Genomic DNA, 12,840 nt, shown 5'->3' with positions numbered 1-12,840 from the left:
TTGTTCAACTGTTGGCTGCATTCTATCTCCAGTAAAGTTTGCTGTCGCCATTTCTCTGCAATATCAGTAGTTTAACCGTAAACTGGAATATTTTGATAAAAATTTATTAACAATCGACGAAGCTTCAAGCAGCTTGGTAACATCGAACAATGTAAACACCCTTTTTAAAATGCTGCCTTTCATTTCGTCAGGCATGTCATGAGCATGAATTTTAATTTGGAAGAGTCAGGTTAACTAACCGAGCAGATGGTTTTAATACCAAAGACGGACAATTATTTCCTTTTACACCTTCTATAAGGAAGACGTATTAGTACCTTTTCATTTGATAAGGACAAATATACAATTTTTTAGGCGAGCTATTGGTTTTGAAGCTTGTGTCTTTCACAAATTCAGAAGATATTTCATAAATTTTTGAAACTTCCCGTTATAGCAATTAATTTATTCGTCAACCCAGAGTAAACTGCCATTTTTTGAAAGACGATGTTTAAACAAATGGTGAAAGTGATAACAAACAATTTTAAAAACAGAACAGTTTGAAGTTAAATTGTATTGTGTATTTTTTTTTTAAATCTACGTGAATGGAAATGTTTCTATAGTTGCTTCATGCCGTTAAACCTTGAGATAATCGCCGGTCTGATGAGCCAGTAGGCTTGAACGCACCCTTTACTTGGCTACGTGCCACTAAGTGCAATTTTTTTCTCCTTTTGCCTTTCGTAAAAAAAAGTAGATCTGACGTCATTCTATAACACAGGAAAAAAGATCTCTTGACAGACTGCATTACACATATTGTAGACGGTATGACTGAAAATTCGGTGTTATTTTGATTTGAGAAACCCCACAACTTGTAGATTTTTCTTTTATCTTTTGGTTGTAAAGCATCTGGTTCTTCCGTAATAACTAATTCAAGGAAAAATTCTAAAAAAATTTATAAATTTTTTGGATCAATAGTCGTTTCTGGGAAACTGCCCACCTACCCCTCCCCAAACCTAACATTTTGCCCAAAGAAAGAAGTAAGTGTTAATGTTAGGTTAGGGGAGGGGTAGGTAGGCAGTTTCCCAGAAACGACTATTAATTTTTTAATATTTGTGAAAACAAGCACTAATATTCACTACCATAATTTTGAATTAAAAGATTGGCGTTCTTTAAGGTTCCTTAGCCAGTTAACTAGGAAAGAAAGAGTTGTTGATTTCTTTCATACAACACTTTATCCTTTAACAAGGGACAAAATGTTCTTTAAGGATACTGAACGGGAAAAACATTTTTCATAAAGCACTGTGTAAGCGTCTTTCAGCTTGACCGTTTTGTATTTGTTATTTAAATGTTTTGTTAAATTGACTGGCAACTGTTTCCTTTTCTTTCCGATTCACGCTGACCAACGGTGCAATGGAAACACTAAGTGAAGGTCTGTTTGACAGTTAAAGACAGTTGCAGAATTCTATAGGAACTGCTTCCTGTGTGCCAAGAATTTGTATTTACTTAAAAAAGCTACCTCCACTGCACGACAAATTACAACACAAATGTCAAACCAAATAAGTTTATTGTCACGGAACAACTCTCCCTTACTATTCAAATCTAAGTAATAATGATAATGATAATGATAATGAATTTATATAGCGCATTTTTCATGTGTATATGTTCAAATGCGCTGTACACCAGACCACAACACCGGGAGCTTCGTGCCCTACTCTTTTCGAATAGTGTGTGGGTTCTTTAACGTCCCCTGTTATATATAAGACTGAAGATACAGGAGACGGGACCTACGGTTTATCGTTCTTTTCCGAGAAGACTAGAATGTCTAACCATTTGCAGATGTAATTACAAATGCAGCACATTCTCCTCAGTTATTTTAAGACCCTGAGTGTTGGTCCGGTCTGGGGTTCGAACCCACGACCTCCCGCACAGCAGTCCGGCGCTCTACCAACTGAGCTAACCAGGCGGCGGTTAAGTAAAGGATAACTCTAAAATAAGGAATGGGGAATTGACGAATGAGGAACGGGGATCAAGGATGGTAATTGGGAATTTACTAAAATGGAGAATGTCTAAAAGGGGTGAATTAATTAAGCACTGTGAAAGCGCCGTCTTTCAGCCATTCAGTTTTGTTTAAGTTTAAATTTTTTGTTAAATGACTGGCAACTTTCCTTTTTTTCCGATTCAGGCTGACCAGTAGTGCAAAGAAAACACAAAAGTACACATCTTTTTGACATTTAAAGGCAGTTACAAAATTCTAAAAAAACTGCTTTCTGTGTGCCAACAACTTGTATTTACTAAAAAAACTAAAGTTATCATTTTGTCTCCACCCCACGACAAATTACAACACAAGTTTCAAACCAAATAAGTTTATTGACACGAAACAACTCGTCCTTATTATTCAAATCCGAGGAAAGCTTGGAAAAAAATTCTATTTACTCTTGAGATGTCCATTTGTTGCTTAAGCCTTGACCTTACGCAAGTTTTCATTATGATATTTGCTCTTTCTTATATCGTTGTTCCGTTCTTTCGTTCTAAGCTAAGAATTGCAAGCTAAGCGTTAACACAGGAAATGTAAAATTGCAATATGTTCTGCTGTTTGGACAGTGCAAGTGTAATCAAGGAATATTAGTTAATATTATAAAATCTTCAACACAGATTAATTAATTAAGTCGTAAATGTTACTGAAAGAAATTTCTCTTCAAATTTTCGGAACTGTTGTTCGTTGTATTTTCTTCAGTATCGGTGATAGATTTACATTGCTTATTGTAAAATGCAGATTAATCACATTTACGAGTATTTTTTACCTACATCTTGAGCAATATCCTGGAACACATCCTCTGAACGGAAGACTACTTGCGACGAGCAATTAGTATTAAAGCATTTCCAAGAAATGCGGTAGTGGACAGAAAATGTTTAATAAAACTGAAAGAGATGTCAACTGGCCGTGTATTCTAGAAATTAAACCTTCTGAGCACGCCACTTGTTCAACTGTTTTCTACTCGCCATCTCCAGTAAAGTTTGCTGTTGCCATTTCTTTTCAATATGATCGACTATCTGTATTAACCACAAGAATGATGTGTAGTTTTGATCAAAATTCATTCACTTTGACTGACACCTCCAGCAGCTAGCTCCGCAAGAAAGAACAATATAAGCGTCTTTAATAATCCTTTATATTGTGTCAAACATGTCAAGGAACAAAATATTAACATGTAAAATCTATTTTTTAAACACGGCAAATGGTTTTACCCCCAAAGAATGCCTTTTTTCACACAGGGGAGAGGTATCTGTTCTTTTTTTCATTTGAAAGTAAACCAAAACAGGACAAAACTACAAATTTCTACTCAAACTATTGGGTTCCAGCTACAGGTTTATGTTTAAATTTCAGGCAATATTTTTAAATTCTGGAATATATTGGTTAAGAATAATTAAATTTACTCCTCAACACAAAGTTAAGTGTCATTTGTCGAGAAAAATGATGTTTACTGGTAAGCTAGTATGAAATAAATTTGAAGTAATTTTCCTTAGGTCTGCGACATTGGCGATGTATTCAGAGTCACTTCACACTAATGCAACCAGAGATTATTGTCGGCCTGAGGGGCCGCTAGGCTTGAACGCAGACTTAACCAAGCTAATGTCGAGGCCAACATACGGCTAAGATCAATTTTCCTCTTTCTGGGTTCCGCGAGGAAGAACTACACGTGGAGTCATAAACGATTCAGGAAAAAAAAGATCTCGTGACAGTAACTCGGAAAATTCGGTGCTCTTTATTAAATAAACCCCACAACTTCTAGTTTTTTCTCTCATCTTTTGGTTTTGAGGTATCTGGTTTTACGCGCATGTAATAAGTAAGATCCTGGAATATTCTCTTAAAAAAAAGTAATTGTGAAAACAAGCAGTTAGTATAATATTACTAACCTAACCCCTCAATCTGTTCAGTAGAAAAGCTTCTTTATTTCGTTTGATAACATTCAATACTTTATCATTAACAAGGGGCAAAATGTAGTTTTAGCGTTTTGAACGGAAAACGTCTTTTTTTGCATCGCGGACGTTTCTTCTGGTAAAGCAAATATCCTTTTTTCTAACTATGACATTGGCGTCTGGTGGAATAATATCTCAAATTTATCAAGACTAAACGCAGATGGTTGAATTGGTTGACACGAGAAATACTTCCGCGGATTTCATCGAGTAAATATTGTTTTTTCAATATTTAAATATTTCTTAAATTTTGTTAATTAATACTTCTCAAATAACTAGAAAAAGAGGTGGTGGCGTTTCTGTATACAGCTAATTCGAGAGAGGTTGTCGGAAAAAAGAACAAAAGTGTACGCGATAAGACCGAAAGCTACGGTAGTATGGGTAGAAGTAGAGATTTACTGCATGTGCTGAATACTAAAAAGATGGCGACACGACAAACGCGAATTTGCACGTTTTCTTTCTCTTCAGACATGTGGAAACAAGGCCAGCCACGCTGAATTTTAGAACAATTTTCAAAACTAAAAGACTTGCGACAAAAAAAGTAAGGCTATAGAAAAAGGCCTCCTGAGAGGAAAAACAAAATCTTCACGTGCAAAAATACAAACTTGCACATTTCCTCTAGGCCAATATGCAAATTCAAGTGAATACCTAGACTACCTTTCGGTCTTGTCGCGTGCACTTTCGTGCTTTTTTCCTACAACCTTTCTCGAATTAGCTGTATAAAAGAAAGTCATAGAGTTTTCCGTGTTATGCTACACCACCACTTCGTACGCACACTGTCTCGAGATGTCATTTTCCGCTCTTTTGTTTCTCATTGACAAATTTCCTTTCCTTTCCTTTTAATAAAGCTGAAAAAGAGCTTCTCATTTAATTTACCCCGCGATTCAATATTTGCAGCGTTTTTTTAAAGAGATTCACACATATTGCATTGAAGAATTGATTCCTAGAAAACGCAACATCTGTACAATGACAAGGGTAAGAGAACATAACATTTGATCAGTTAAATCTAGCTAGAGAGCAAGTCAATACAGTTTTATGTCCCATAGACCCAAAATATTTCAATATTATATGTTGAACGACCCGACAACTAATTTCTAATATAAAAACTACCTTTTAAACAATTGTAACACACGAATAAATATCACAAGGGAATTTCTCTTGCTTGCATTTTTATCGTTTTACAAAGCTTTCTTACAGAAAACAATTGTTGTAATTCAACTTTGTAAAATTTTGGATATCAGTTTACGGATCAGTTTAAAAATTGCGTCACAGCTCGCTGAACCAAATGTAGTTTTTAGTTTTAAACGGAAAAAAATATTATAATTTCCTATGAACCAAACACAATTTTGGTAAAACAAATATATTCAGGATACTGAGAATGACAACTTGCAGACGGACCTTTTGTTGTGGGTAGAATACCTTAAACTTCATAATTCACCGAGACAATTGGGACGACGGAAAAATTAGAGGATTTTCAACGTGTCGAATTGTTTCCGAATAACAATTAGGTAGCCGAATTTTCCGTTTTGAAAAAAAAAGAAAGACAATAGAACTATGAATTGAATTGTTCACTGTTCTCCACCAATGCAAATATACGTCGACCTGGCATGGTCAGTACTGCCTGCGTTTAAATCAAAAGGAATAACACTTTAGCCTAAGCCGCCAATTGCTTACCTAACCTCCCTTGATTCTGTTCCAGTCTCGCAGTTCTTGAGGTGAACAATTGAATTGAACGATAGTTTTTGTCTTTATTTAAAACTCAGCCTTCGGCTTCGGCTGATAACACTTACCTCGACCTTGATTATTCCGGATATCACAAAAACCGAATCTAATAATTGTTTTATTATACATTGTTTTTCTGATAAAGAAAATAATGAAAAACGATTTCTACCTGTTTCAAAACTTGTGCTAATTCCGGCTGAATGCTTTTTCCTCAAAGTATTTCGTGGAATAGTTCCTTCCCAATTTTTGTTAGTCATTTTGTGTTTTCTGAGACTTTATTGTCCAGCAATTTTTGAACTTAGATCAATATATTTCTCGGTTGAAAAAGCGAATTGACGAACTTGAATATAATATCCTTCGCCGCCAGATGCCTGACACATTGCTCTTGGAAATCATGCATTGCGCGCGCAACCTACAGATTAGTGAATAATCTGCTAGCATATTATTCACTAATCTGTAGGTTGCGCGGATTCCCAGAATAAGCTGTAGGCTCTTAGCCAATGAGAAGACAGTGAGTTACTACAATGTATAATAATTAAGGAAATCTTATTACTCTTAACTACTGCTTTTTTTTTTTTCTTGGTAAGCGGGGGGATGATATAACTAGACAAGAGCTAACTGGATGAACAGCAAAGTACTTGTCTGATTGTGTCCTTCACTGCTTGTCTCACTTCGTCTATCTTCCAACAGTAAAGAATCGGGTTAAATGACGAATTAAAGAAAACTAGAGTGATTGTATAACACCAAGCGAGATATAGAGATGATGATAGTTCAACGATCGTCACGAAAGCCACCGCTGTACTACTGGGTAGATAACAAGCGACTAACGTCAGTTGCAACCACAGTGCACTGGACACTGCCTTTCTGTATCGCGCTATGTTCAGTTGATTTGTTTGGTTTGGTTGTTGCATGTCTTGTACTTGATTTTGATGATGACGAAGGTTGAGAAAAATCTTTGTGTAAGAGAAGATCGAGGTAACTAGACACAGTGAAGCAACTATATTGCCATACCATAAGGTTATTAGATCATTCCAAAAGTAAATTGCTGAACAAACAGTGGACACAGCCCAAAAGGTAATAACGATCACGTAGGTTCGCTTCAAAGTTACAACTTGTTTGTATCTCAGCCCCAACAACAGGGCGAGAAGTCTGTCCACGCTTATTGCAGTCAGTGTCAACAGAGACACTCCACACAAAATAATGCTTGTTGCAGAAACTGCGAGTGTTGCTTTTGGACAAATATTCCAATTTTCATTCAATACAGTAATCAAATATGTAACAAAGAGAGGCTCCAAAATAAGACCAACACAGAGATCAGTTGTTGCAAGGTTACGAAGCAGGAGCTTGGACGGCGGATGAAGTGAAGACTCCTTGCGAAGAGCAACTAGGATTAAAGCATTTCCAATAAATGCAGTAATGGACAGAAAAATGTTTAAAACTGAAATAAATGTCAACTGGTCATGTAATCCAGCAGTTAAACCGGCTGAGCACACCAGTTCTTTAATATGCTTCTGCTCTCCATCTCCAGTAAAGTTTGCTGTCGCCATTTCTCTGCAATATCTGTAGTTTAACTGCAAACTAGAATGTTTTGATCAAAATCCATCAACTATCGCGGAAACTTCTAGCGGCTTCGTAATAACAAACAGTTTGAAATCCTTTCATTAAGTACTGCTTTTACCTTCGTCAAATCTGTCAAACATTGATAATAAAAGTTGACATTTACTTGTGAAATTACATAGCTCGTGACTAGTCTGACGCAGCTGCGTCAAATAAATTCTGACAACCGGTTTTCATTAATTAATTTATTCCTCAACCCATAGTAAACTGCCATTTGTTTCCCCAACCCATAGTCAACTGCCATTTGTTTTCCCAACCCAGAGCAAAGTGCCATTTTTTCCTCAACCTAGAGTAAACTGTCATTTGTTTTCCTCAACTCTGAGTAAACTGCCATTTTTTTCCTCAACTCTGAGTAAACTGTCATTTTTTCCATCAACTCTGAGTAAACTGTCATTTTTTTCCTCAACCCAGAGCAAACTGCCATTGTTTGAAAGACGATGTTTAAACAAATGGCGATAGTGATAACAAACAATTTTAAAAACAGAACAGTTTGAAGTTAAATTGTATTGTGTAATTTCTTTAAATCTACGTGAATGGAAATGTTTCTATAGTTGCTGATGAGCCACTAGGCTTGAACGCACCCTTTACTTGGTAACGCGCCACTAAGAGCAATATTTTCTTCCTTTTGCCTTTCGTAAAAAAAAGTAGATCTGACGTCATTCTATAACTCAGTAAAAAAAGATCTCTTGACAGTCTGCATTACACATATTGTAGACGGTATGACTGAAATTTCGGTGTTCTTTTGATTTGAGAAACCCCACAACTTGTAGATTTTTCTGTTATCTTTTGGTTGTAAAGCATCTGGTTCTTCCGTAATAACTAATTCAAGGAAAAAATTCTAAAAAAATTATAATTTTTTAAATATTTGTGAAAACAAGCACTAATATTCACTACCATAATTTTGAATTAAAAGATTGGCATTCTTTAAGGTTCCTTAGCCAGTTAACTAGGAGAGAAAGAGTTGTTGATTTCTTTCATACAACACTTTATCCTTTAACAAGGGACAGAATGTTCTTTAAGGATACTGAACGGGAAAAACATTTTTCATAATGCACTGTGTAAGCGTCTTTCAGCTTGACCGTTTTGTATTTGTTATTTAAATGTTTTGTTTAATTGACTGGCAACTGTTTCCTTTTCTTTCCGATTCAGGCTGACCAACGGTGCAAAGGAAACACTTAAGTGAACATCTGCTTGACATTTGAAGACAGTTACAAAATTCTACAGAAACTGCTTCCTGTGTGCCAACAACTTGTATTTACTTAGAAAAAGCTATCTCCACTGCACAAATGACAAATTACAACACAAATTTCAAACGAAATAATTTTATTGTCACAGAACAACCAGCTCTCGGCCTATTATTCAAATCTTAGAAAAGAATATCTCTAAGACAAGGAACGGGGAAGCGAGGAATGAGGAACGGGGATCGGGGAATGGTAATGGGGAATTTACAAAAAGGGGCAATCTCCAAAAGAGGGAGTTTACTAAAATGGAGAATATCTAAAAGAAGAAATTTATTAAGCACTGTGAAAGCGTCTTTCAGCCTGACCGTTTTGTCTTAGTTTAAATTTTTTGTTAAATGACTGAAAACTTTTGAAAATTAAAGTTATCATTTTGTCTCGACTCCACGACAAATAACAACACAGGTTTCAGAGCAAATAAGTTTATTGTCACGAAACAACTCTTCCTTATTATTCAAATCAGAGGAAAGCTTGGGAAATAATTCTATTTACCCTTGAGGTGTCCATTTGTTGATTAAGCCTTGACCTTACGCAAGCTTACGCATATTTTCATTTTGATATTTGCTCTTTCTTATATCGTTGTTCCATTCTTCCGCTCTTAGCTAAGAATTATCATGCGCATGCTGATATTATGTTGGATTTTTAATCAAAGTGTTATCAAGGAATGTTAGAGCCAATACTGTAAAATCTTGTCAACACAGAATCATTAAATTAATTATAAGACGTAAATGTTACTAAAAGGAATTTCTCTACAAATCATCGGTACTGTTGTTCTTTGGTTTTTTGGTCAGTATCAGTGATAGATTTACATTGCTTATTGTAAAATGAAGATTAAATACATTCACCTACATCTTGAGCAATATCCTGGAACACATCCTGAACGGAAGACTCCTTGCGAAAAGCAATTAAGATTAAAGCATTTCCAAGAAATGCGGTAATATAATAGACAAAAAATGTTTAATACAACTGAAAGAGATGCCAACTGGTCGTGTATTCCAGCAATTAAACCTTCTGAGCACGCCACTTGTTCAAATGTTTTCTGCTCGCCATCTCCAGTAAAGTTTGCTGTCGCCATTTCTTTTCAATATGATCGACTATCTGTATTAACCACAAGCTTGGTAGTTTTGATCAAATTTCATTCACTTTTACACTTCCAGCGGCTAGCTACGCAAGAAAGAACAATATAAGTGCCTTTTATAATGCTTTATTTTGTGTCAAACATATCAAAGAACAAAATATTAATATTTAAACAATTTTGCCCAGCAAATGGTTTTAATCCAAAAGAATGACTTTTTTTTTTTACAGGGGAGAGGTATCTGTTTTTTTTTTTCATGTAAAAAGAAACAAAAAATATAAGGACAAAACTACAAATTTTTAGTCCAACTATAAGGTTTCCAGCTAGGCTTATGTTTTAAATTTCAGGCAGTATTTCATAAATTCTGGAATATATTGGTTATCCATAATTAATTTACTCCTAAACACAAAGTAGAGTGTCATTTTGTCGAGAAAGCGATCATGTTTTAAAAAAATGGCGAAATTAAAGACCGGCTAAAATTTATTTTTTAAAGGTTTTTAACGTATTTTTACTGTCTTTATCGTATTTTTGGCCAAATCGCGAAATTAAGTCCCGCAAAATATGCCCGTTCCATTTTCGCGAAAGTAAGTTTCCGGAAATAAGGTAAGATGGCTGATGAAACCGGAGATAACTGTCTGCTTGAGGCCGGGCCACTGGGTTGAACGCAGACTATACCCAGCTAATTTTGCGGCCAACATACGGCTAAGTTTTATTTTCCTCTTTCTGGGTTCCGCGAGGAAAAAATACATCTCAAGTCATTGGCCGCGGCCGCACTTGGCGAGTTAACCGAGTTATTTCCAATTAATCAATTATAATTAACCGGGTTAAAAAATGTCTAGTGCGGCCGCGTATTTGGAGTGTTAACCGACTCTTAACCAGGTTAGCAGTTCCCATGGAAATTAATCAAAGAACAAAAGATTTTTTAACTGGGTTAGGTTAATTCTAAACTACCTTTCTGGGTCGTTTTAACCAGGTTAGTGGTTTCTTATCAGATTCAACTATTGTTTTATTTGTCAAATGTGTCAATCATCTCCATGTAAGAGAAAATATTCTTTCCCATCACACGCAAACATGGCGTTCGGACACAATTCGTGGCTTAATTCTATAATTTCCTCTAGAACCACCAGAGAAATGCGGATTATTTGGCTCAGACAGGGCTCTCATGGTTCTGATGATCTCCTCCGTCTCTTCGCCGATTCCTTGAAAAAACGTTCACTTGAAGGCCTTGAAGGCGATTTCGATATGCCGATGAGCCTTAGAACGACTGCTGAAGATCAACATATTCGAAACAACTGGGCTTGAAATTTGAGTAGAACGCATTCGGAAAAAATAGAGCGGTGTAAGCCGAGAATGCATTGAAATAAATCTTAAAAGCAGGAGAAGAAATGAGCAAGTAATAAAATTATCATGAAAGCCGGTCGCTTTTGCTTGTTTTCAAATAGCATCACTTCAGTCTGGTCTGATCGTAATGCGGCCGCTAAAAATATTTAACCGAGTTAGTTTTGGTAACCATACTTTAACCTAGTTAAGTTTTGTGGAAATTTTTAACCGGGTTTCTAAAAAATTAACCCAGTTAACTCTCAAGTGCGGCCGCGGCCATTAACGATTCAGGAAAAAAAGATCTCGAGACAGTTACACGGAAAATTTGGTGTTTTTTGCTTTTAGAAACCGCACAACTTCTAGGTTTTGAGGTATCTGTTTTTTTACGTGTATGTAATAAGCAAGATCCTGGAATATTCTCAAATTCTTTAAAAAATCAAGTTATTGTGAAAAGAAACAGTTATATTCCTAACCCAACCCCTCAACCTGTTCAGTAGAAAAGAAATAGTTCGTAATTTCATTTAATAATATTCAATTTAATAATTTCCAATACTTTAACAGGCGGCAAAATGTAGTTTTGGCCTTTTGAACGGGGAAAAAAAACAATTTGTTTTGCATCGCGTACGCTTCTTCTGATGAAGCAAATATCCTTTCTTTTAACCATGACATTGGCGGTAGGTGGGAAAATACTTCTAATTTATCAAGAATCGGGTTTAATGACGAGTTTAAGAAAACTAAAGTGGTTGTATAACACCAAGCGAGATGAACAGATGAAGAAAGTCCATCGATAGCAATCAAAGTCGCAGTTATACCAATGGGTAGATAACAAGCGACTAACGTCAGTTTCAACTACAGTGCAGTGGACACTGCCTTTCTGTATCGCGCTATGTTCAGTTGATTTGTTTGGTTTGGTTGTTGCAGGTCTTGCACTTGATTTTGATGATGACGGAGGCTGAGAAAATTTTTTGTGTAAGACAAGGTCGAGGTCACTAGACAAAGTGAAGTTCCTATAATAGTATACCATATGGTTATAAGGAAATCTTTGTGTAGGAGAAGATCGAGGTTACTAGACACAGTGATATAAGTATAGTTCCAAACGACATAGTAATAAAGACATTCAAAAAAATACATTGCTGACAAAACAGCGGACACGACCCAAAAGGTAACAACGATCACGTAAGTTCGCTTCAAAGTTACAACTTGTTTGTATCTCAGCCCCAACAACAGGGCGAGAAGTCTGTCCACGCTTATTGCAGCCAGTGTGAACAGAGACACTCCACACAAAATAGGGTCTGTTATATAACGTGCTGTTAATACGTAGCGACACATATTCCAATGTTCTTTCACTGTGGACATCAAAAAGATAACGTAGACAGGCTCTGAAATAAGACCAACACAGAGATCAGTTGTTGCAAGGCTACGAAGCAACAGCTTGGATGGCGGATGAAGTGAAGACTCCTTGCGAAGAGCAGCTAGGATCAGAGCATTTCCAAGAAATGTAGCAATGGACATGAAAAATGTTTAAAGCTGAAATAAATGTCAATTGGCCGTGTATACCAGCAGATAAACTTGCCGAGCACAGCAGTCATAATGGTTTCTGCTCTCCATCTCCAGTAAAGTTTGTTGTCGCTATTTCTCTGTAGTTTAACTGCAAACTGGAAGTTTTGTCAAACATTGCCGGATAAAAAGTTGACATTTACTTGTGAAATTACATAGTTCGTGTCTAGTCTAAGACAGCTGCAGAGTAAACTGTCATTTTGTTTCCTCACCCCAGAGCAAACTGCCATTTTTTGAAAGACGATTTTTAAACAAACGGTGATAGCGATACAAACACTTTTAAAAACGGAACAGTTAGAAGTTAAATTGTATTGTGTTATTTCGTAAAATGTACATTACATTATGGCCATAAGCCCTAAGTGGGCA

At 36.1% G+C, this 12,840-nt stretch overlaps 2 protein-coding genes and 1 pseudogene across 2 annotated transcripts in view; all 3 read right to left on the bottom strand.

The window, feature by feature from the left end:
- The window catches only part of LOC144657604 (adenosine receptor A3-like), a 1,786-nt gene extending 1,735 nt beyond the window's left edge, over positions 1 to 51 (bottom strand). The window contains exon 1 of the mRNA XM_078517958.1: positions 1 to 51. This exon is cut by the window's left edge and continues 1,735 nt beyond it. Coding sequence (XP_078374084.1) covers positions 1 to 51 — 51 coding nt within the window.
- Positions 52 to 5,744: 5,693 nt separating this feature from the next.
- Positions 5,745 to 7,436, bottom strand: LOC144657639 (melanocortin receptor 4-like). The gene has a single exon (XM_078517991.1). The coding sequence runs from the start codon at positions 7,212 to 7,214 to the stop codon at positions 6,282 to 6,284; it is 933 nt and encodes a 310-aa protein (XP_078374117.1). The 5' UTR covers positions 7,215 to 7,436; the 3' UTR covers positions 5,745 to 6,281.
- A 4,330-nt stretch (positions 7,437 to 11,766) lies between these two features.
- LOC144658068 (beta-3 adrenergic receptor-like) lies at positions 11,767 to 12,592 on the bottom strand (annotated as a pseudogene).
- Positions 12,593 to 12,840: the final 248 nt, after the last annotated feature.

The sequence above is a fragment of the Oculina patagonica genome, chromosome 6, assembly GCF_052425735.1.
Source record: "Oculina patagonica isolate OP01 chromosome 6, crgOcupat, whole genome shotgun sequence".
Classification (NCBI taxonomy): Eukaryota; Metazoa; Cnidaria; class Anthozoa; order Scleractinia; family Oculinidae; genus Oculina; species Oculina patagonica.
Note: the sequence above shows the minus strand (reverse complement) of the source record. Positions and strands in the feature narration are given on the sequence as shown.

Excerpts from the sequence above, each read along its gene's own strand:
- LOC144657639 (XM_078517991.1), bottom strand. The coding sequence starts at position 7,214 with ATGGCGACAGCAAACTTTACTGGAGATGGAGAGCAGAAGCATATTAAA.